Here is a 22,925-nt window from a genome sequence, read left to right as displayed (position 1 = left end):
AACCACAGAGCTGAGTGAAAGTACCCGCGGAGAGGGTCGAAGGGGAGGTGCTTCCGGGCTCTTGTCGGTATCTCCGCCGGGTTTTGGGGACGGTGGTGGCGCTGTTGTGGCGCCGGCACTTCTTCACGCTCCACCGCCGCTCGGGCTTCCGCTCGCCGTTGATGAGGATCTCCGTGCAGCCCATCTTCTTCAGGAACTTCTTCTCGACATACTTTGCTTTGATCCAAGTTTCTTTTTCCTGCCTGTGAAGAAGCGAAGCGTCGGAAAGTGACAGATTTTAACAATGAGTCAGATTCTGTTCGGATAATTGAGGTGTATTTAATTTATTGCTTCTTACCTTGAACTGGTGGGCGATGGTTTCTTCAGACCTTGTTCTTGGTACGAACCTTCATAGATGTGGTTGATGACGCTGTTCCCAAGCTCACACATCAACTACAAGGATGACACCAGCAACGTCTTGAGGGAACAATGAGAAATGTCTGTGCTATGCTAAGCTAAGCTATCTGACTGCAGGCTGTGGATTCATATCTAACGTACAGATACACGAGAAGTATCCATCTTCTTATATTTCTCTCGTCAAGACTGTAAATTTAAGTAGTTCTCAAAATGTCAAAATATTCCTTTAATGGATGAGCATCTGCTTAATGATTCAATAATAATAATACTATTAATAAAGATGATGATAAGATAACTGTTTCATTCTTATGCAAACTGTACCTTTAATAGTTCTGGTTCCCACGTGTCCAGCGTGAGGGAGCGGACCTTCGAACATTGAACCCCGAGACTCCTGCAACAGAAAACAAACTTCAAGTTAAAAATATTCTGTTTATGTTCTGTGGTCGGACGAAAACGGCAAAAGTGGAAGAATGTGACTTTGTTGTGACTTTGAAGCCACAGACGACTGCAGCTGGTTTATAATCTGCTGACGAGACAAAGAGGAAACTATAAGAGAGGTTCGTCAAACTGTGGTTGTGGATGAACAGGTCAACCAGGTCGGAGAGGTCAGAGGTCACCTGGTACTGGTGCCTCAGTCTTAAATACACTAGATAACACCAGAGACACAAAATGACCCGAAAAGATACAAAATGACCAAAAGACACAAAACTACCACAAAGACAAACAAAACAATCAAAAACAGACACAAAACGACCACAAAGAATCAAAATGACAATAGAGAGAAACAAAAACTAACCCAAAGAGAAGAATGACCACAAAGAGGCGAAAAACAACTATGAAAAACACAAAACGACCACAAAAAGACAAAACAATACTGCGAGGAGACACAGAACAGCCACAGAGAGACAAAACATGTCCAGAAACGCACAACCAGACGACGGAGAGACACAAAAACTATGCAAAAGAGAAATAAAATGACCAAACTAAATGACTACTTACTAAAAACAGACACACAACACCCACAAAGAGACATAAAACAACTACAGAAGACCACAAACACACAAAACAAACACTGAGATACAAAATGATGATAAAGATTTGTTGTGTCTTGTTTACATATTTCAGGAGTGTGGGGGGGGTCTTTTGACTTGCCCCGGGCCCCAGTTTCTCACAACCCGCCCCTGACCACGACGCTGGTTTGAGAAGCTGCAGGAAACCACAGAGTTTCTATCCTGAGAGAAATGAGAGGAGCCGCTGCTAATGTCATGCAAATCACCGAGTTCCCCCGATGACGCCGTCTGGTTGCCTGGCAACAGTGGCACAGTCGAGTGAAAAAAAAAACTGATAGTGTTTCTCCCCCTTTGGTTTGGTGAGGGTCCGCTCATTGTGACGGAAGGGGGGGGGCCGAGCAGGGTCATGAATATTCAACAGGTGAGCGCACACACAGGGATGTGGCCTGTGATTACATAAGCAGTGATAATTGCACACACACACGCACACACACACACACACACACACACACACACACACAAACACTCTCAAACAACTCAGGTTGATTTCTCACTCCGGGGAACTTGAGAAATGAAGTTAGTGACGCAGCAGTGTGATGTAACTGAGGAACCTGTTCACAGCGTGTGTGTATGTGTGTGTGTGTGTGTGTGTGTGTGTGTGTCTCAGCTCTGCAGCCGTCTTCCTCTTCTCAGTGAAAAGTTTAAATCAAAGCCAGTCTGATCCAGCAGGCGGCTTTGATCCCCTCAGCAGAGAACCTGCTGGACCGAGCTTCAGCAGCACGAGGTACGACACGGTCCTCTGGCAGCACTTCCTGTGTTCAGAGCCAGCGACCACGCGGCACATGGAAGTGGTGGAGGAGGAAGTATCCAGAACGGAGTTTGACCTTCACTGAGCTCTATGAAGACGGATTAATAATCCCCTCCGATGCTGATACTAATATTATTGAGCAAAACGTTTCTAATACCGATTTATCAGCTGATACTAAAACACTTTAGTTATCAAACCCCTATGACAAAGAAATGTGAATAAGAAGAAAACACAAATGTAATTTAATCTATAGAACTTGAATTAAGATCGGTGTGATGTGCAGAGCTTAAAACCAAACGCCAGTTTTAAAGCTTTACTTGTGAAAGAAGAAACTTTCCATCTGTAATCTCAGTTTGAGTTGAGAAGCAGCGAGGAAGGTTTGCACAAATATTCAAACTTTCACTGATGTAGGAGGCATTTTAAATTCTGTAGTTTGCCTTAAGAATAAAAAAGATATTTCCACATTTGTAGATGCTTCAGGAGGAAGGAGGAATTAAACATTTTTATCAGGTAATTTAACTTTGAGTTCTCTACCTGTGGATGCCGGAGCACTCGATGCACAGCAGGATGCCGAGGTTGATGGAGGCCCAGCGCGGGTCGGCCTGGCCGCAGTCGCAGCAGCGCTCGTTCCCCGGCAGACTCTGGATCCGCTGCAGGATGGTGTCGCCCCGGGCGCTGCGGTCCCGTGGCTCGCTGGCCGAGTCGATGCTGCTGGTGGACGGAGAGGCGGTTCTGTCCAGATGCTAAATATAAAAACGTCAGATCAATACAGAGCGGCCTGCAAATGAACTCACTACGTCGGATTTAAAGTTAAACATAAAGTTCCGGTTCCTCAAACTGCTGCTTTACTCTGTCTAATGAGAAAATACAATGAATGTAAAATGTATTTGTAGTAGATTTACCTCGATGTAGTAAGAGTCTGGACTCTCTCTGTAGGCTGAAGCGATGCTGGCTTGAACTGCTTGAATCCAGGCTTGTCTTAACTTTTCAGATTCCGCCTGCAGCATGCAACTCCTGTAACACAAACCAGCACAGATTAATTTACGTCCTGACAGAGCTACAAGTTCCACGAGTGTATAAAACATTCAGGGAGACGTGTCCAACCAACATGTCAGCATGAGATCACCTGCATCATTTTGGTTATTAGAAAAAAACACAAAACAAAGAGACTATTAGCAAGTTACAGCATTTGTAAGGTTTAAATGAAATAACTAATTTTGTAAAAACGTCCTTTTGCAGTCTATATACTGGAGTGAGATCCATGAAATGTGTAAAACAAAACCATATACGGCATGACAGCTCCAAAAAGTGAAGCCAAAACATCTGGATCACCCCCTGCTGGCCGGTTGCAGTATAGGTTATAAACCCTGCCTCCTCCATGTTAGTGAATTCAAAAGTCACAATTTACATGAACATATTGCATTTAAAATCATGTGATCTATGTAGTAGATCTGTAGATAATAGTCCAAAACTCTAATGACATTTGGGTCAATCCTTTGGGGAACATGAATTTCTGCACCAAATTTCCTAGTAGTGATACATCAGTTTGGAACAAAGCGTGACTCTAGGTCTCCGATGATATTACGGCAGCGTGAGAGCTTCTTACTTTGTGGGGGACACGACCTCGAAGCAGAACCTCCTCTCGATGTCCTCACAGGGTTTAACAGAGCAGAGCCGCAGATCCTCCACCACCACCGTCAGAGAGTCCTGAAAAACACAAAACCTCCAATTCTCATTTCTCCTCTGACCAACGGCACAAACTGAAGAACATGACGTTCGATGTTGATGTTCCCGCACGGATCAGCAGAGAATCGAAAATGACCTGAAGACCTCGAGGGCCTCAAAGCGAGTGCTCCGATATCAGATATCTCTCCACTCACAGAATCCGTGAGAAAGTGAGTGATGATGGATTTCAGCGGAGAACGCCATCACGTTAAAAACCAGCCTCCCCATTAACGTTGCACTTAACCTCTCAGATCCCCCTTTACCCCGGGGACAACCGACAGGGGGGAGATGTATGGACTTGCCTTGAGCTTCTTCTGATAGACCAGCTGACTGTTCTGAATGGAGAACCACCGTCTGCAGAGAGAGGAGGGATGAATAAAACATGGTTCAGATGGATATTTGTTCCATGGTTGAGGGTCAGCGTGCAAGAGGGTGAACGGCCGTGGTCACCGAGGGACGGAGGACGAGTAAAAGCATCGCTGAGTGAAATGTGTTTTGGTCGTGGCTGCGTTTCAACCCTGATCACGTGACAGGAACAGATAAAAGCTGTCAGCGGAGGAGGAAACTGAACAAAAACTGCGTAACTTCCCGTCATTTTTAGAACAACAGCAAGAAATTTATAATGTTATATGCATTAAAACACAAAATAACCTAAAACAGCCTGAAAACACACAAATTCAATGCAACAACTAAACACAATAAAAATCAAATAAGTGTCTAAGGCAAATAATATCACACGTTATTCATACCTTTACCTACATGTTCTATTGTTCATGTTTATATTACCAGAGACACTTTAATAGATATATACATACATATCTATAACATTTGGAAGTGATCTCTCCCTACTTTATTCAAATTCTTATTTTACTTTAGAAAATTGATTTCATTATTTTTTTTTTTGTATTTTATTTTATTTTTTATAATTTTTTTTATTGGTTTTCACAATTGAAGATGAAATCTCATACCTACAGACGTATATGAAAACTTTTTTTTTTTTTTCCCTCCCCCCCACCCCAGGGGACAAACAGAAAAGAAAGAATTAAATAATAATAATTTAAAAAGAAGAAAAAAAAAAAAAATATATATATATATATAGACATCATTGTCGTCAATATAACAAAACAGAACAAAAAAAAAAACAAAAAAAAAAAAACAGACAAAACATAAGGTGTGTGAGAGATCATTCATGTGGTTTTCAGTAATGATAAATGACAATATATACTGTACATGACATATAGGACAAAACTTCACACTTGTTCAAGCAGGTATGTAATAAAAGGTTGCCATATCCTGCTGAAGTTATCAGTAGGACGTCGCAGAGCAAGTCTGATCTTTTCTAGCTTCATTAATTGTTTAATAACCGTTCTGCTGCTGAAACTTGAATTTCTGTTCCTTATATTTTGCATATAATGATCTATTTTTTAACATTAACTCATTGTATGTAACTTCTGCAGTTCTACACTCTTATCACTTCACTTCCCTGTATTCACTGAACCAAACAGAGAGCGTTGCCCTGTGTGTTACCTGTTCCAGGTCTTAAAGGCGTTGCTGGCCCTCTTGAACAGGTAGCCCTCCATCACCACGCCATTCGGAGCATCCACGTTGAACTCCACCTTCGAGTCGTCATACGAGAAGTCCTGAAACACGAGAGGAAGAGAGACGCACAACCCCCACGTTAACCCGGGACATCGCACAAAAACAGGTCAGAGGAGCAGCTGTCCGTCGGCAGGAAGACGCTCTGACCTTTAAATCCTCAAACAGGAAACTCAACCCCTCTTTTTCCGTAATGAGGTGGCTGCTGCGTGTGTGTGTGTGTGTGTGTGTCTGTGTGTGTGTGTGTGTGTGCTGTTCCTGGAATACCAGTGGCGTTCGATGTGCATCGTACTGTACATACAGTCCATAAACCAACCAAGTCATCAGGAAGTGTGCGACCATGTGGAAACGGTCACGTGTGAGTCTGTGCATGTAGGAGAGTGGAGTCGCATGCCATCTTCCTGTGTGGCACCACACACCGGGGGGGGGGGGGGGGGGGGGGGGGCATTTCATAACTCAACAGATGTGAGTGTGACGCAAATCCTTACATAAACAGAGTGATTCATGGGAAATTAGCTCCTGACCTTCTTGTGGCTTGCAGCTCACTGATGACACCTTTATATCTTTGATGCTACCACACAGGGAGTCAGGCCCGAGGTCATCCGACTTTCAAACTTAGAAATCTCAGTTTCTAAATCAGTTCTTTGCTGCTTCGTGTAAAGGAAAAGGAAGATGGAGCAGTTTGTCCTCCGTTAACATATATTCAGAATTTTATTTAAACTTCTGAAGCATGTGGGTCCTGAGAAAAGACCGAACTCAGTCTCCGAGGCAAAATCACTTCAGACGCTTTAACTGCAGAGATGTGTCAGTCATGAAAAAAACACTGTTCTGCAGAATACATGAAAGCGTCTGCTGCAGCGACCCATATACAAAATAAAAAAAACTTCACAGACGCTTGTTGTATAAGAGAGAATCGAACTCGCAGTCTGAATAACAGCTCGACTCACTCCTCTCTGTGTTTCACAGTTTAAACTTTAAATACACATCAAGCAAAGGTCGAATTCCAGCTCGTAGACAACAACAGAGTTTAAGAGACACCACGTTTCTGTCATGGAGCTTATTTATGATATTTATACCAAAAGCCACAGGTTGGAATACGAAATCTGACAATAACCAGCTTAAAAACACCTTTAGAATAAGACAACAATACAAATCAGAGACAGCTGAATACGAATGAAAAGAGAGAAGAGAAGTATACTCGTACATCTAGTGTTAAACGTGAGAATTTTCTTTTTAAATTCTGATTTTAATAAAACTCTGCAGGGAAACGAGTACTAAGAGGGATTGAGAGAAAGCCAGGAATTTCAAAAAGGACAAAATCCGATAAAATGATTTAAAAAAATAACAACTACCCTAGAACTACAGCATCAAACAGCCGATGAAAACAAATCAACCCACCAGGCTGCGGTCCCACCGGCACAAGATCTTCATCCTCAGACGTTTGGTTTGTTCCAGCAACATCGAAAAAAGCACGAAAAGGTTCAAATCTAATAAAAATTGAATATAGCGGCTCCTAAACACCAGATCTCTCAGAGTGGAGACATGTGGCTCTTCTCTGTGTGACGGCTGCAGCTCTCACAGCACATTGTGTCGAGTGAGTAGTTCCCACACTGACATGTGAGCCCTCCACTCCAGCTCCAGCCTCAGGATTACACCTAATTACCATACAGCTGCCAAACCCGTCCCCGGCAGGAAGAGGAAGAACAGCCCGGTTCTGTAGCTGCTCTCGACCCACGGACTGAGAGCTGTGATGCTTCAGAGCCTGGGCTGCAGATCCCGGAACACACCTCCCTCTCTGGAGAAAGTGGGAGTTCCAGCCCCATGTCCACTAACAGGGGAGGGAGGGGGGGTTCCAATCTGGGAGGAAGCCAAACATCACCAAACAAAAACGTGACCTCTGGAGCCGAGGCCGACAGCAGCTCCGCCAAAACTCACACTCACACACACACACACACACACAATCCCCTTCAGGTCAGGCAGAACTCACAGGAACCCGTCTTACCTTCCTCGGTCTGCAGTCGTGGGTTTCTGAGCGGAGCACATGACAGACGCCCGGCGAGATGAGCGCTGGGTGGGCGGCGCTCTGCAATCTCTCCAGCTAACACAACAAAGGTCGTCTATTTTTAATGATGCAGCCGCGTCACACGGACAGAAACCCAACGCGGGTGAATTATTGATCGAGCTTTTGGAACCAGCGAACGTCCAAATGTTACCAGCAAACGAGGAAGTTGTGGCGGAGCAGCGGGGGGGAAGAATCAGACAAACAGAGAGAATTCATCAAACCTGCTCAGCCTCGGCTTCTACTTCACTGATCCACGACACAGCTGCTGGACCTCAGCACAACCTGACCTGAAGGATGAAACTCCTCCAGCCATGAAATCCTCTCTCTCCTGTCATTAACCCATCCATCTCCACCAATCAGGTGATGATTTCATTGTCTGTTGCAGGATTTTACAACAACTACTAGGGGTGGGAATTGGCAAAAATGTGACAATTCAATAGTATTGCGATATTTGGGCCACGATTCAATAGTATTGCGATTCTGCAAGTATTGCGATTTGATTCTGCGATATATTGCGATTCATGTCCCCCATATTATTCAAAGGCATTACAAAAAATGAGGAAAATAAGACTCACTTCAAATGTCACATTTAATTCTGTGAACAACATTGTCTTCTACACATTAACTGAAGTGTAAAAACTTTGTCCTTGAACATTCAGGACACAGGACCTTTGTAATTATTTTCTGAATAGGAGACCTCTCACATGAACCCTGAGCTCCCAGCACATAACTCACAATTATTTAAATACAGTAACATCAAGCAGACATACTAGAGTAACATAAACCTGAGAATAATCATATAAATAAGAGTAACCTAGAGCTTCAATCAAATTGAGACCTGCAAGGTCATGACCCAAAATGTTAAATTCATTTGGGAATATTGGCATTTTTGTTCAGAAAAAGCAGTTGGTCAACATGCTCAGATGTTAAAGTTCCTCTGGTCTGTTACTATATCTCCTGCAGTGGAGAACATCCTTTCCTCATACACACTAGGTATCTTTTAAACTCTGAAACTCTCCTCGTCATGCTTTGCCAGCCAGGGACTGTTACATATAATTGTAAAAAAAAAAAAAAAAAAAAAAAAATATTGCAATACTTTGTTTTACAGTATCGATATAATCGCGGGCGCAAAATATCGCGATACTGAACAGAGTCGATTTTTTCCCCCACCACTAACAACTACTGGGTTGGATTTTCTTGAAACTTGGTGGAAGTTTGTGCCAAGAAAGAATCAATTAACCTTTGGAGCGGATCCCATTAAGGACTTTGTTTAACATTGCAAGATTGTGAATTTCTCTCAAGTTAATGCTTAAAGTAAAACTGGAATCACAAGGTCTGAGTAGATGTTCCTCCACCAAAAACCCAACAATCTGCATCCGCACCAAATATATCAGTCCACTAGGTTTTTAAAAACTCCAGATCTGAGCATCATTCCATCAGAAAGAAATATAGATGTTGTAATTAAGAGGGTTTCACAGTTAGACAACCTTCCACTGGACCCGATCTTTCTCTGAATCTTTAGAAACTTCACTGAATCCTCTAATGAGCGTGGAATGCAAAATTCAAGAAGCCAGCGCTCCAGACACGATAATTACGAGTGACTTGATGTCTCAGTCTCTGGCCTTCGTCTGATGAATTCTTCTAATGACGGCCCAGGGCAGATATATCACATGTTAAAGAATAAAAAAGAGCTGGATTCGTCTGTAGAGGAAGAGTCGTACCCTGAAGAATGAGAATATTTAAACAGAGAGAGGACAAATAACTTGTGGAGAAGCTTCACCTTCGAACAAATCTGTGCTTTACGTTATTTATTAACATGATACGTTACTGTATGCATGTTGCCTCTATATCTCCTGAATATCCACATGCATGTAGTTTTGATTTTGGACGTAGAGCGTTGTTGACGTACATAAAGTTCAAACTAAGCATCAGTATTTCATCACGACACGTATCTGCAGTATTAGGCTGTAAAAATAGATGCAGCAGCAGGCGGAGCTGACTGCCTTCAACAGGACTTCTCCATTAAATCTGTGGTTAAAAATGAATGGCTCTGGCAGTTAGATGCGCTCGCTGCTCGGCGCCGCCCGCCAGCGATGGCGAGCGTCCACAGGTGGAGCACTTTAACTCGCTCGCTGCTCGCCCTGGTTCAGCTTGTACTGAGCAGCGGCCGCTCCTTTGTCCCTGTGTAAGTTTACTCAAGGCTTATTGCACATGCTCCGAGGGGCGAGGAGGAAAAGAGCAAAGGGGAGGAGAGGAACATTCAGAGGCCGGAGTGGATCTCAACTGGTTTAGAATCTGATGATTTCAGTCTTTCACAGACAGGATCAGGGCCACTAGGGGGCGCTCATTTAAAACAATAACAAATGACAACGACAATAAGAAACGACCAAGAGCAACGACTTTGTGAAGCAGTGAGGGATCATGGGAGTTGTTGTCTTCACCACCAGTGACACGACTCAAGTCCTGTTCACCAGTGAGGTCACATGGAAACGTTTCACTCATGTTACTTAGCAACGGCGACAAATAAAGGATTCCATCACTAGTAGGGTTGCAAAGGGGTGGAAAGTTTCCGGTAAATTTCCGGTAAATTTCCGGAAACTTTCCATGGGAACTTTAGCTCGGGAATTTTGGGAATTTTGAAAAAAAAAAAAAAAAATACGCAAATTAAACGCTGAGCAATAAAAACTTCATTCAAAACTATATTTTAAAGATGTGTGGAACGTTGAGTTTCAAGCCTCCACTATGCATTCTTCCATCACATGCACAGATAACTCCCAGCATGCTTCACTCTACAGCAGGGCTATTGAGGCCTGCTGTAGAGTGCAGGACTAGTCAGGTAAGTTTCAATGATATTACTGGGAAAATATATTAGCATGCTGATTGAGGATTGTTCATCTGTTCATCTAGACTATTTCCATTCATTTATCCATCAATTGTAAAATATGTTTACAGTCAAATCCAATTGTTTGGCTAACTATTTATATCTCTGGCATTGCATTAGTGTTTTTTTACAAACTTTTTTCTCATCTTATTCTACAGAACAATGCCACGTGCACTCTCTCATGTGTGGAGACATTTCACCCCATCCAATGTAGAAGGAAAGGCTGTGTACATTTGCAAATACTGTGCAAAGACCTATGTTAAGAATGACACGATGATGCAGAAGCATATAGTCAAATGCCCAAAGTTTCCTCAGGACTCAAATCAGCCTATGACAAAACAAAATGTTTATATTTATGTCTGTATATGACAAGGTAAATACAGTTAGTATAAATTACCCACAACATTTCCAGTTTATTCCTGTTAATTCCCGTATATTCCCGTTAATTCCCGTGGAAAGTTTCCAACTTTGAATATTCCCGGAATTTTGCAACCCTAATCACTAGCGACCAGAAAGTCACGTTACCGGGTTTGTCGGAAACATTTTGGATAATGTAGACATTTTATTGAAAATTGGTTACACATTAAATCTTATATTTTCTTTTCTCATCCTTGTATTTATTTTCTAGATGTTTACAAAGCTGAAAAGATGGGGATCTATGTTTATTTTCTTTATTCCAGTTCTATATATTTGGTTGTATTTGTTTTTCCTTTGTATTTGATGTAATTTATCATACATTTTATAGTTATAAACTGTAAAATATGAAGCCTCAGTTGCATTTCTTTGTCGTGTAGGTTTGAAAACAGCATCTTCAGAAACTATGCCAATGTTTTCTATATCAGTATTGGAAATTGTTGACTCCATAATATCCAAATCTGTAAATTGAAATTTGACAGTTTTTTGGTATAAGCACACACAGATTTTCAGAGTAAAACAGGAAACAGTCGACTTGACCTATTTTCACTCAGGAGCCGCATCAGCGTCTACAACCTTTTTCTATTTCAGGAGCCGTCACAGTTCTGATGTAACAGACGCTTTCTCTACGGGTCATTCCAGCTACGCTCAGGGTTTTAATTGTTCCGCATAAATGATTCACGAAGCATTTCGGCTCGGCGGAGTCAAGGCGACAGCTGAGGGAAACTTCAAAGGGCGCCGCCCCCCCCACTGCACAACACCAGAGCTGCTTCAAGTGCATCATGGAAATTCACACGGAAAAAACAAACGGAGGAGAACTCACCTGCATGAGGGTCTGAGGAGGAGATGGAGGAGATGGAGGCAACATGCAGAGAGAAGAGGAGAGAACTCAGCGTTAGAAGATCTCCAGAAGCAGATCTGGGTTACATGAACACAATAATCTGTCAGGTTGAATGCTCCTCTGATGATCCTCTCTTCAGGTCCTCCAGTGATGATGAAGCTGCTCATCACAACTCAGAAACCAGAAGAACATCTCCCACCTTCTCAAGTTTCATGCACGTTTCCAGGAGGCATCTTCAACCTGTGACCTTGTTCCTCTACTCCTTCTCTCTCTCTCCCTCTGCGATGGAGGGAGCACGCAGCTCAGCCTCCGACAGCTCGGGGGGGAAACAGATCAATGCCCGGGCCCACGTGCGACCCGGCCCCCTGAGCCGGGGGGGGCCGCGGCACAGACCTCGGCGCCTGCAGCAGAGCGCTGACCACCGCCTGACAGATGGTCTCTGATCCTGAGGCGCCGAGGAGCAACACGCCCACTGGTCACACGTTTGGTTTGTGAATTATTAAAGAAGGCGATGCCAGATGGAGGGAGAGAACTACATTTATGGATAACATACTAGTGATGGAAACTACGCATCCCATAAACCATTGAGAATGATCCCTTTCTTTTCCTCTTATAATCTCAGCAGCAGGATAGAGAGAGAAATCAAAGTTGCTCTTAACGTTGAAGCTGAAACCATTTGGCTGTCGTCAACATTTCCATGGTTACGGAAAGCATCACCAATCAGAGACCTGACACCTGAGGATTGTGGGTAGTGTAGTTCTTCTCCTTGACATTGCGAATAAAACCCGTCTTTCCTCAAATTGATATCATACAGACTTGTGATCAAATCTCAAGAACCTCATGGTGGCGCCGGACGAGTAACCTGGGAATCAGAGTCAGTTTGATTCAAAGTAGGGCTGGGCAAGTTAACTCGTTTTAATCGAGTTAACTCAAGTGATGAGTTAACTCGATTAATTATTTTATCTCACATTCACTCAGGATTGATTATTTACTGTTTTATTGTGAAAGTCAGGCTTTTATTTTGTGAAAGTCTGTTGCTGACTTCTGCAGAACAGGAAAATAGAAAATAATTGGCGGATAAACAATCGAGTTAACTCATCACTTGAGCTAACTCGATTAAAACGAGTTAACTTGCCCAGCCCTAATTCAAATATCACTTCGATCCGCGATTTCAGATCCTCAACAAAACGTGAGATCAGCATTTTAAACGGACTAACAGATTTTGCTTCTTCACCAGGAAACGCACCGCAGACAACAGTGGGATTAAAACACTTAATTCCACCTGATTTGGTTCTTAAATCGATGCCTGGACTTTGTTAGGGGAGATTAATCAAACACTTCCCAGCTGCCCAGGTCTAATCCCCCCCCACCCCCCCCCCACCCCAGTCACAACAGACGCACTGGGCCAAGTGGCAGACTGGATCTCGGGGGGGTGATGAGAGCACCTTCACACCCTGGTAGCTTCAACTTGCCAGCCACACAGACAGAGGGAGGATTGTTTCAGGGTGTAGCATCGTTTCAGCCCATCCCCAAATACCTAAATTCTTACTAATAAGAAAAAACCGGAGAAGAACAAACCCGACAGTGTTTTAACTGTTGAATCCAGGATCTGTAATTTGTGTCAAGTAAGTGTTGACAAGATAAACTCTCCCGTCTCTAAGGAAACCAAACACGGATTAAATAAACAGATGATCTAATGAATCCTTCATGTACAGAAAGCCACCGTGCAGCCACTCATACTTGGGCCATGACAGGGTTTCTGCAGGGTTGAAATTTAAAACTTTAAGTATTAAGAGTGCAATGGAAAACCAGTAAAATCAATGATCATTAGGGCCCGAGCACTGATCAAAGGTCAGGGAGGTCCCTATTGTTATTGTAAGGATTATTCTTATTATTATTATTATTATTATTCAGGCAAATGAATTGGCTTTTTGAGGGCTTTAACATGCTCAACTTCTTACCAAAATTTGCAGAAAGTTAGAAAGTGGTGAAAATTTACGTATTCTGAAGGAATTTTCAATGGGCGTCGCAAAATGGCTCAACGGTGCCCCCCCCGAGACCCCTGGAACGTGTTCACATTGACCGGTCTCCACAAAAATCGATATACAGGTGTATCATGACCAGACAAACAAAAAAGTCTTTAGGTGCAATTTGAAAAACACAACAGGAAGCCTGCTATCTTGCATTTAGTGGCCATTTTGGCCATATTCCACATTTTTACTTTGATGTACTTGTACCAGGGTTTTCATCGGATCAACGTCAAATTGAGATGAGTGTCATCACAACAAGATGGAGATAAAAACTGTCTGACACATTTATTTTTAATCATTTATTATTATTATTCAGGCAAATGAATTGGCTTTTTGAGGGCTTTAACATGCTCAAATTCTTACCAAAATTTGCAGAAAGTTAGAAAGTGGTGAAATTTATTTATTTTATTTATTATTATTGTTGTCATGTTTTTTTGGGTCTGAATCGTGTATCTTTATTTATAATTATATCACATTTCCAGTTGTCAATAACAATGATTCCTAAAATTGAATCAATGAACGTGACCTGAACCCGGATAAGCAGCAGAAAGTGGACGGATTGATTAATAAATTGCAAATGATTCCAGAAAGTTCTCAGACTTCTTCTAAAGTTTTATCTACAGACAAACCTTGTTGGGTCTAGAACCTCAGAACTTAAGGTGTGAAAACCCCTACTGCCCTAAGTCCAAGGTTATTTTCATGACCTGCAGATATCCTGCATGTGCATCGTTTACAATTTCTATTTGGTTGATGTGATCAGAAACAGGAACTCACCCTCTGCTGGATGGTGGCGTGCTTATGCTCCATTTCCCTCTTCTCCATGGCCGAGTCGATCACCAGCTGATCCAACTGAGAGGCCGATCACACAGAGAAACACAAACAGGAACAGGTTGATGTGAAACTTCTTCATTCTGCAGAGGAGTCGTCATAAAAACACTCGGCTGGACGGTTTCAAACACAGACTGAGAGTCGGGTCGGGGGCTGGAGGAAGCATTGATTCATCCTGCATCACCAAACAAGTCAAATAACACGTGACCAGCGGAGCCTTTGTTGTGATTCACGATGGGGTGGGGGGGGGGGGGCATGCAGAGAGGAATAGTGTATATGAATAAAATAGATCCGAAATTCAATCCACCGCAATGTTTCAATCACGAAGCGGAAATCGAACGGACAAGTTGTGTAACCGTCCCTCGGCCGTAAGATCGATGAAACTAATTCCAGTTGAGACAATGAGCCCGGGGGGGTGGGAGGTTTGGGGGGGTGGGTGGGGGGGTATGATGGAGAGATGAAGTGGCCCCTCTTCACCTCAGCCGCCAGTTTCTTCATGTAGGGGTCGATCTCATCCAGCAGGTTGTAGCCCTGGTGGAACAGCGAGTACTGGGCGTGCATGAACGACAGCATCTGTGTGGGACAGAGGTTTATATTTTAAATCATCTTTATAAAAACACACGGACGACTTCTCTACGTGTTTTTAGAGTTTGGTGTAAAATGTAAAAGATGCAGGAGTCGCTGGAGGGAGAAGAGGACTCACCGCGTCCAGGATCTCAAACTTCTTCTTCGCCTGGAGGACGTTAATCTGCAGAGGAGGAAAGAACGTGTTGCTGAATGAAACATCTGAGAACCGATCAGTGTAGTTGACAGTTTTTTGTTATTCGTGCCACATTCACTCTGATGTGAATGAACAAACTTAACCCACTGGCCTTCAGGTGACCTTTCTGTGCTTTCTTTTACACTTCACATCATCGTCCCCTGAATTAATGCATGTGCTTTGTATATCTGAACCGATGCAAAAACCTAAATGACATTTTTGAGCTACATTTGAGAGGTCACTGGTGCACACTGCACATCTCCTCACAGCTTTGACCTTTTCTTACGCTTTGAGACGCATCCGGCTGAGACTCAAAAGGGTCGGACGTCTGCGAGCGAGCGAGAGAGAGGGAGATGGAGAGGGAGAGAGAGAGAGAGAGAGAGAGGGAGAGAGAGAGAGGGAGACGGCTGCCAGCAGACAGAGTCCAGAATGGAAACAGGACTCGGCCGTCGCAGCGATCGCACAGAATCCGTCTCTTTGTCCCCTCGGGCGGCGGGGGGGCGGGTTACAACTCACGGGCAAAATAAACCCACGGAGCAGTTGAACGTAGAAAGTGTTGCTCAGACACGAGGTGGAACACAGACGTGGCTGCAGGCTGATGGGAAGTGTGACTTCTCAACTGTACAGGTGATATCAGGCTGTGATATCACCTGTACGTTATACACTTCCCTCTCACACCACTTCAGAGTAAACATCCTCTTGTTCCTACTTACACTTAAATGCAGATATGACAAGTGAACTATCTGATTTATTCATTCATTTATTTCCAATGACTTTTTCATGGTGTTATCATTTTAGAGGATGAATGTTTGTATCTTTTATTGTTTGTTGCTGCTCTTATGATTTCCCTGAACCAATTTGCCTTTGGGATAAATAAAGTTGTGTTGTATTGTATAAGATCCTATTAACAATCAGATTTAAACCGTCAACTGCTGATTTAGGCATAAAGAAACCAGGACAGATGACAAAATGATCATGAATATATATATAGTCCATTCCTTTTGGACTTTGAGGAAGATTATTTGTATTATTGGAGGCCCAAGTCTGTCAAGGGACCTCATTTGGAAATGATATTTGGATTCAGCTCAGGTTCAGGGTTTAGGTCGGGCTCAGAAATTTTCTTTCGGGGTTCGGTCGAGTTCGGACAAAAACTTGTGGCCCAATCGAACTCTACGACACTTACACCTGCTAGAGACTCTGGTCACTACAGACTCTACAGTTAATTTGGGTCCATGAATAAAACATGTAAGAAACCTTGTACCTGTACTGGGTCACATGTATCTGAGTCCCTTCTCTGACCTGTAGCACGTAGTCCAGAGCCAGATGTCGGAAGCACCTGCGGGTGATGCTGAGCGTGCTGGTGGCTTCCTCCACCTCGTGAGGCTTGTTCCTCGGCGCCTGAGCGTTCTTCACCTGCGCTATCTCCATGTCCTCACGCACCCGGTCAAAGTGCTTCTTGGTGTCCTTGAACTTCCGGACGTCCCTGACAGACACAAGAGAGGAAACGGTTGAGCTCAGTCAACGGATGAAAGGCTGAATTCAGGAGATGTACACAGGGAATAACAGAGTTTGGATATTTCCGGAGGTCGTAAGGTCAGTGTGAGGTTAGACGAGCTGTGACCTACTTCTGGATCATTCATGATACGACTCTTACAAAATATCCAGGCTGCACCTTGTTTAATATTTAAAAACACCAAAAAGGTTTTCAGGGGCAACGGGGGTGCGTCTGCTCTTGAAAGGTCATGGACTTTCTACCTGTGTTGAATTTTTCATACAAGTGAATTTCTGCACGGATACAAAACTGAAGGATTGTGGGTTCACTCACTCTTTCACAAAGTTGTGCAGCTGCTGCTTCACGGAACGCTGAGCTTGATCGAACAGAATCTGAAACACAAGAAACTTCTGTTAGAACACAACAAGAAACCAGGTCAGAATGAATGGATCAGATAGATGAATAATTAATTTGTTATTATGCAAATATTTCACTATTTTTATCTGGATCTGCAACAAACTACACAAACTCATAAACATCAGTCCCTTAAATATGCCTGATTTCATCAAGATCCATGAGTTACAATGTTGAAGAAAGTGAAAATAAAATCCAGGATCAACCCACTGATCCAGATCCACATCAAAATTATAAATTGATAACTCCCATCTTCACAAAGGATAATAATCACAATTCATAAACCAACTTGTGTCAAAGTAGCATCAATTCCAAACTGGGGAAACTTCACCCAGTTCCCAAGAGTGAAAAACCACTGGTTTCATATTATGGTTGTATTATTGACACAAACTCAAAATGTTAAAGATGCATTCTGTTAAAAACCCTTTTAATATTGAATCCTTCTCCCTCTATATGTGTAATATAATAATTGAATCATATACAAAAGACAGTTTTAACACAAAAATTACAACCCACTAGCAAAGAGCTAAATCAACCCAGTAGCACATGGATCTATAATGAACCAGATTAGCTAAATTTTAATACAACCAATGTAATATTGTTTGAGAGACGACAGTTTGTCTTGTATTCAAACCACCTACATGTATTTATGACCAACAGGGGGCGACGCAACACAACTTTTTTGCTGCATTCAAATGATGCAAAAAAAAAAATCCTCCCTCAACGCCTGTTGGAATGAATGGAGGGAGGAATGTCTCTCAGATTGGAACACACCCGCTCGAACGCACCAACACGCCGCCTTCAGTTACATCCACAGATCCCTCCTCCTCTCCTTTCACACCAGGCACATCGTCTGATTGCTGCCGCCGTTAACTAGGTCACTGAGGCAGAGAGGCAGGAGAGAGAGGGAGGGATTCTGGTTCGATGTGACACTGCAGAGTCTGAATCCAGCGGTGCAAACCCTCCCTGACATGTCGTGGTGCAGCGGCCTGTGTCCTGTCACCACAGCTGAGCAGCGGTTAGACAGGTCCGAAGGTTTGAGTCCCGCCAGAATAACTGGATCTAGAACTGTGTGTTTGTGGATGAGGAGATCTCAGGGCTCTGTAAATGGGCTTATGGGGGTTTTAACAGGCGCTGATGATGAGGAGGGAGCCACTTCTCTATTGTTGCAGCCGGTGCACGGAGGCAGCGGAAGGAATAAATATAGACGACTCTAATTTGACTCGAGGATATAAATGTGACTCACAGGGAAGCGGTCAGTTTTAATGCATTCCTGCCAGAGACGTGTTTGTTTTGATCGAGAGTTGAGGCCTGGTTTTTTACTGCTCTATAAACCCACTGGGTCTAAATATGTGTGAAAGTGGAAGAACAGAGACGCTCATCAGGAAGCATCCACTTCTCTGTTTCTAATTAACGAACAAAGGAATTCCTCCGACACCGATGGCAGGCCGAGGAACCAGAGGCTGCTTTTAATGGCTTCATGCAAAGTGTCATGTTGAGCGCCCTCGTTTGACTGAATCACCAGTGACTCATCGTGCACGTGTGGTCAACCTGTTTCCCCAGGACAGAGCTTAACCAGCTCTCAGGGAAGTGCAAGTGAGAAGCTGATCAGGATCAGCAGGCCAGCGGTGTGCAGGAGCCGTTTACACCCGGGAGGGAGATCAGGTCGGGCGTCCTGCAGAAGGCGCTGAGGTGGACGCTCAGCAAATGTTGTCAAGTAAACAAGTGCACCTCGGTGATTGTTTGTGAGCGAGCGGCGGCCTGACTTCCTGCCTGTGGGGCGAAGTGCAGCCTGCAGCATTCCTGAGCTGCTCTGTGGCGAGCTGACACCCAACTTCCATCGGGTTCGAGGTTTCACGAGTCGTCCCTGAGCGATGAGAACTCCAGGAGAGGAAGGCGGGGTGAACAATGCACCGCCTAAAGATATACACTGCGCCTGAGGGGTTGTTGTGTTTTAATTAGCGACTGGTACGCAGCGCTCCGGGGACGATCGGTGGATGATCGCGACTAAAGTGGCAGCCAAACAGCAAAAGTCTCTTGAGGGAATTTGAATTCGGGTCCAATGAGCGCTGGTGCAAAAGAGACGAGATCTTCGGTCTGAGTTTCAATACTTTATAAACACCTACAGAAAAGGCCTGGAGCTTGTGAACGTTACTTACACAGGGTAGAAGCACTTAGTAGTAAAGTAAGTTACCACCAGCGACAATATAACATAAATCTTATATCAAAATGTGCTATAACAACAGAATTGAAAGATCTGAGATGAGATAGAAAGAGAATGTTCCACCAGCATGAAACTGGAGCCACACAGTATAAGTCAGAGTTGCACAACAATCCCCAACAGCAGCACACACACTACACTCGGGGGTCGTGCACTTAACGTAGCCGTGCACAGGAACTGATGTAAATCATGGATTCCTCTAAATGTTTGAAAACCTTTTCCAGCGTTTCATGGGAAAGTCGAAGCATTCAGCAGATTTTTTACTGGGCCTCAGTGTCACAGTCTTGGTAGGAAACGTAATGGTCACATGAGAAGTGTCTTTAATGCAACACAGATCGACATGAACACATGAAAACCAGTCGGATGGAAGTGGGACCTCAGGCATTCTCTTCTGGAAACGTTAAAAAAAAGATTTAGCCAAATGGAATCCGAACACAGACGTCCTGCTTCTCTGAGTGAAGAGCCACTGACTGGAAGAACAAGAACTAGGTCGGCTATGTAACAAATATTACATCATATTTGATTTATTCTTATTTGTCTGATTCAGGAAATATTACAAGACGTGGAAGAGGATTTACAGTTGGCACACTTTGATGCTTCCTGCCGGAAAACCAGGATAGAACTGGTTTGATCGACCTCGACCAGCGGAGGAGAAGAACAAGAGAAGAGCTGAAGCTGGAGAGTAAATCTGTGCAAGTGATTGATTGATTGAATATTTATTTAAGCCTCGGAAGACACATTGAGGGATAAGACCCTCATTTTCAATGGTGCCGAGGGTACAATAAAAAAGTTGATACATTAAAAGTTAATACATTGAATAAATAGGAATGAAATAAATACGCATATATATATACACAGTAATACAAGGTATAAAACAATTCGTCAATAAAATACTATGGCAAAGTCAACTAGCAGTTACATCAACTAGCATTAACAAATCATATAATCGGGTTTGAGCACAAGCAGGAGCTATTCGAGTACAAGTGTCCGAAATCAATAAATCCTGCTCCCAAACTTAAAGATCTGCAGAAAGAGAGGAAAAGATACGTCCAGGCTCTGATTCACAAATTACTACATGAATGTTGGAAAGTTAGAGCCGGAGTAAATAAACTCGTTGTCTTGCTCATGTCATCGGTTTGCTCGAAGCTTTAATGAGGCTCCAGACATTCATTTCATTATGAACATAATCATAACATTTACTCTCTCTTCTGACAGACGGGTCAACGAGCGGGTCTGAGATGAAACAAAGGAAACTCTATGTTGTCAGAGGGAAAAGGAAAAAGCTGGCACATCTTCACCGAGGCTGACGTCACAGCTGAGGAATGAGACGGCTTCAACAGGCATCACAATGGACTACTGTCCCGACTATACCGCCTTGTTAATTCCCCCCCTCATGCAGCGGCATGCTGGGACACGGACGGGTTTAATGAGATCAATCAAGCAATTATCTTCAGCCCGGTCGATGCAATCACAGAGACGCTGTCAGAGAAGAAGACGAGTTTAATCCTTCGTGTTTAAAGTTACTAAAACCGTCACAGGTGGTTTGTTCAGCCCGTCTCCTGCAGCAGCTTTGTTTATAGAGTCTGATTCACTGTTGCATCAAATATTTGTATTTGTCATCGTTCAGTATCGCGGCCTAATCCGACAAAATCCTGCCACAGATCAGCTCAGGAATGCTGCAGGCTGCACTTCACCCGGAGTGAGGGAGTCTCACAGCAGCTCTCCTGACGCCACTCGCTCATAAAGCATCACAGAGGTGCACTTGTTTACTTGACAACACTTGATTTAAGTTGCACAACACCCAACCTAATTCTCCAGAGGTTTTACAAGGCGGCTGGCAGGAAAACCCTCTGGATAAACTTCTATCAGACAAGAACTGAAGTCCGGATAATCTCCTGAAATCATCCTGGACGGGCTGTAAGTGAGAAGGCCACAAGCTAAAACTCCAGAGAGGGTCCTAAAAGCAGAGATACTGATGAAAAACAATAGAAATTTACAGAGCTGAAAACTCTTTTTCACAACCGTAGTTAAGAATGATCGGGAAAAGTGCTAATATTAGTAATTATTAGGGATTTTTTTATTTCATTTTAAAGGGTTTTGTTGGAACACTGTTGTCTTCATGTTCTTATCCTGTGTTGTTCATTCCGTTGGGCTCTCTGACCAGCTGAGCAGTTTTGGCTGTTGACTAATCTTTTTCCCGCTGACATGTTTTGAAAGGAAATGCGGAGAGAGCCTCAACTGGAGCAGGTACTACTGATCCCTACCGCTCACCTTCCTCTTCTTTTCTTTGAAAGCAGCTTTTTAATTGCACTTCTTTAAAGACTTATTTTATGTGAGAATAAAGCAGAAGATTATCAAAGATCATCAAGTATCTCCAGATGAAAAAATTAGCCGAACACGTACAAGACGAGATTCAAGGAACACATCTCTGCAGCCCAGAATCTCCGGCTGCATATGTGTGTAATATGATTGATTTGTACTTTTGCGTTTACACATACAGCCCTTTCCAGATAATCTAAGGAGATAATCCAGAATTCAATGCGTGCTTAATAACAATAAACTGTTCTTTTACATATATGAGCGTTTCTCCAAGGACCAGTTTCTCTGTCAGGCCACTTCTGCCCCATTTAAAAGACACAATTTCATATTAATTTTTCCATTTTAAACAAAGAATGCTGCTGTTCTGTAGGAACGACAACAACTGCAGCTGCAGACCATAAACAGAAAATCCTTTCCTCTTGTGGCTTTCTTTGTTTTTCCAGTTTTGGTTTCCAAATATAACTCAGAGACACTGGCATCTCCCGTAGGAATTCACTCACTCATTCAGTATGTACGGCCCACACTGCACGAGGACACCAGCTCTATTTAAAATTCATGTGATCTCAACCTAAATTCCTCCGCTCGTATCATGTTCTCTCCGCGTCCACCTGCTGTAAATCCCCCCCGGCCCCTATATAATCCTTTACTGTGTTGGTGCATTAAGATCTGGCAGCTCACCAGCGAGTCTCTCTCTCTCCTCATCTGTGTGTCAGTCTCGACTCATTTCTAATGGATGCTCCGAGAGTCAAACACAAGTCAATTATTTATGGAGTGTTCATTTGGAGTTTCATGCTTGAATTAAACAGAGAGACTGTTAAAGAACGTTGGCCTGATTCTGCTGATGCAAGGAAACGCAGATTGAAAAGTAAAAGGTCTCTGGCCTGAAGAGAGAAGGAGCTGCACTCGGCCGGAGTTTGATGTTCATACAAACAGACCCTGTTTGTTCTGTTGTGTGCTCACATCCTGGCAGCAGAGCGAGCAGGAAGCCGAGGGAGGGGACGGCCCAGACGCTACAATCGTCTCGACAATACACACATTTGTGTTTGTTTCACGGGTTTTAAACGCACCTGAATTTCGACAAGGTCAGCTGGCGCTCAGAGGTCCCATATCGCACGGCGCTATTTAATA

General features: G+C 43.4%; 1 protein-coding gene across 1 annotated transcript in view; it reads right to left on the bottom strand.

The window, feature by feature from the left end:
* Nucleotides 1–22,925, bottom strand: part of acap3a (ArfGAP with coiled-coil, ankyrin repeat and PH domains 3a) — a 43,189-nt gene that overhangs the window by 9,390 nt on the left and 10,874 nt on the right. The window contains exons 5-18 of the mRNA XM_061074054.1: nucleotides 17,177–17,235; nucleotides 16,651–16,834; nucleotides 15,295–15,339; nucleotides 15,069–15,164; nucleotides 14,538–14,612; nucleotides 11,716–11,727; nucleotides 5,467–5,579; nucleotides 4,242–4,293; nucleotides 3,821–3,921; nucleotides 3,117–3,228; nucleotides 2,749–2,957; nucleotides 718–787; nucleotides 338–432; nucleotides 25–242 (exon numbers count right to left, since the gene is read on the bottom strand). Coding sequence (XP_060930037.1) covers nucleotides 25–242; nucleotides 338–432; nucleotides 718–787; nucleotides 2,749–2,957; nucleotides 3,117–3,228; nucleotides 3,821–3,921; nucleotides 4,242–4,293; nucleotides 5,467–5,579; nucleotides 11,716–11,727; nucleotides 14,538–14,612; nucleotides 15,069–15,164; nucleotides 15,295–15,339; nucleotides 16,651–16,834; nucleotides 17,177–17,235 — 1,441 coding nt within the window. The remainder of the gene's footprint in view (nucleotides 1–24; nucleotides 243–337; nucleotides 433–717; nucleotides 788–2,748; nucleotides 2,958–3,116; nucleotides 3,229–3,820; nucleotides 3,922–4,241; nucleotides 4,294–5,466; nucleotides 5,580–11,715; nucleotides 11,728–14,537; nucleotides 14,613–15,068; nucleotides 15,165–15,294; nucleotides 15,340–16,650; nucleotides 16,835–17,176; nucleotides 17,236–22,925) is intronic.

The sequence above is a fragment of the Limanda limanda genome, chromosome 7 (genome assembly GCF_963576545.1).
Source record: "Limanda limanda chromosome 7, fLimLim1.1, whole genome shotgun sequence".
NCBI classification, from domain to species: Eukaryota; Metazoa; Chordata; class Actinopteri; order Pleuronectiformes; family Pleuronectidae; genus Limanda; species Limanda limanda.
Note: the sequence above shows the minus strand (reverse complement) of the source record. Positions and strands in the feature narration are given on the sequence as shown.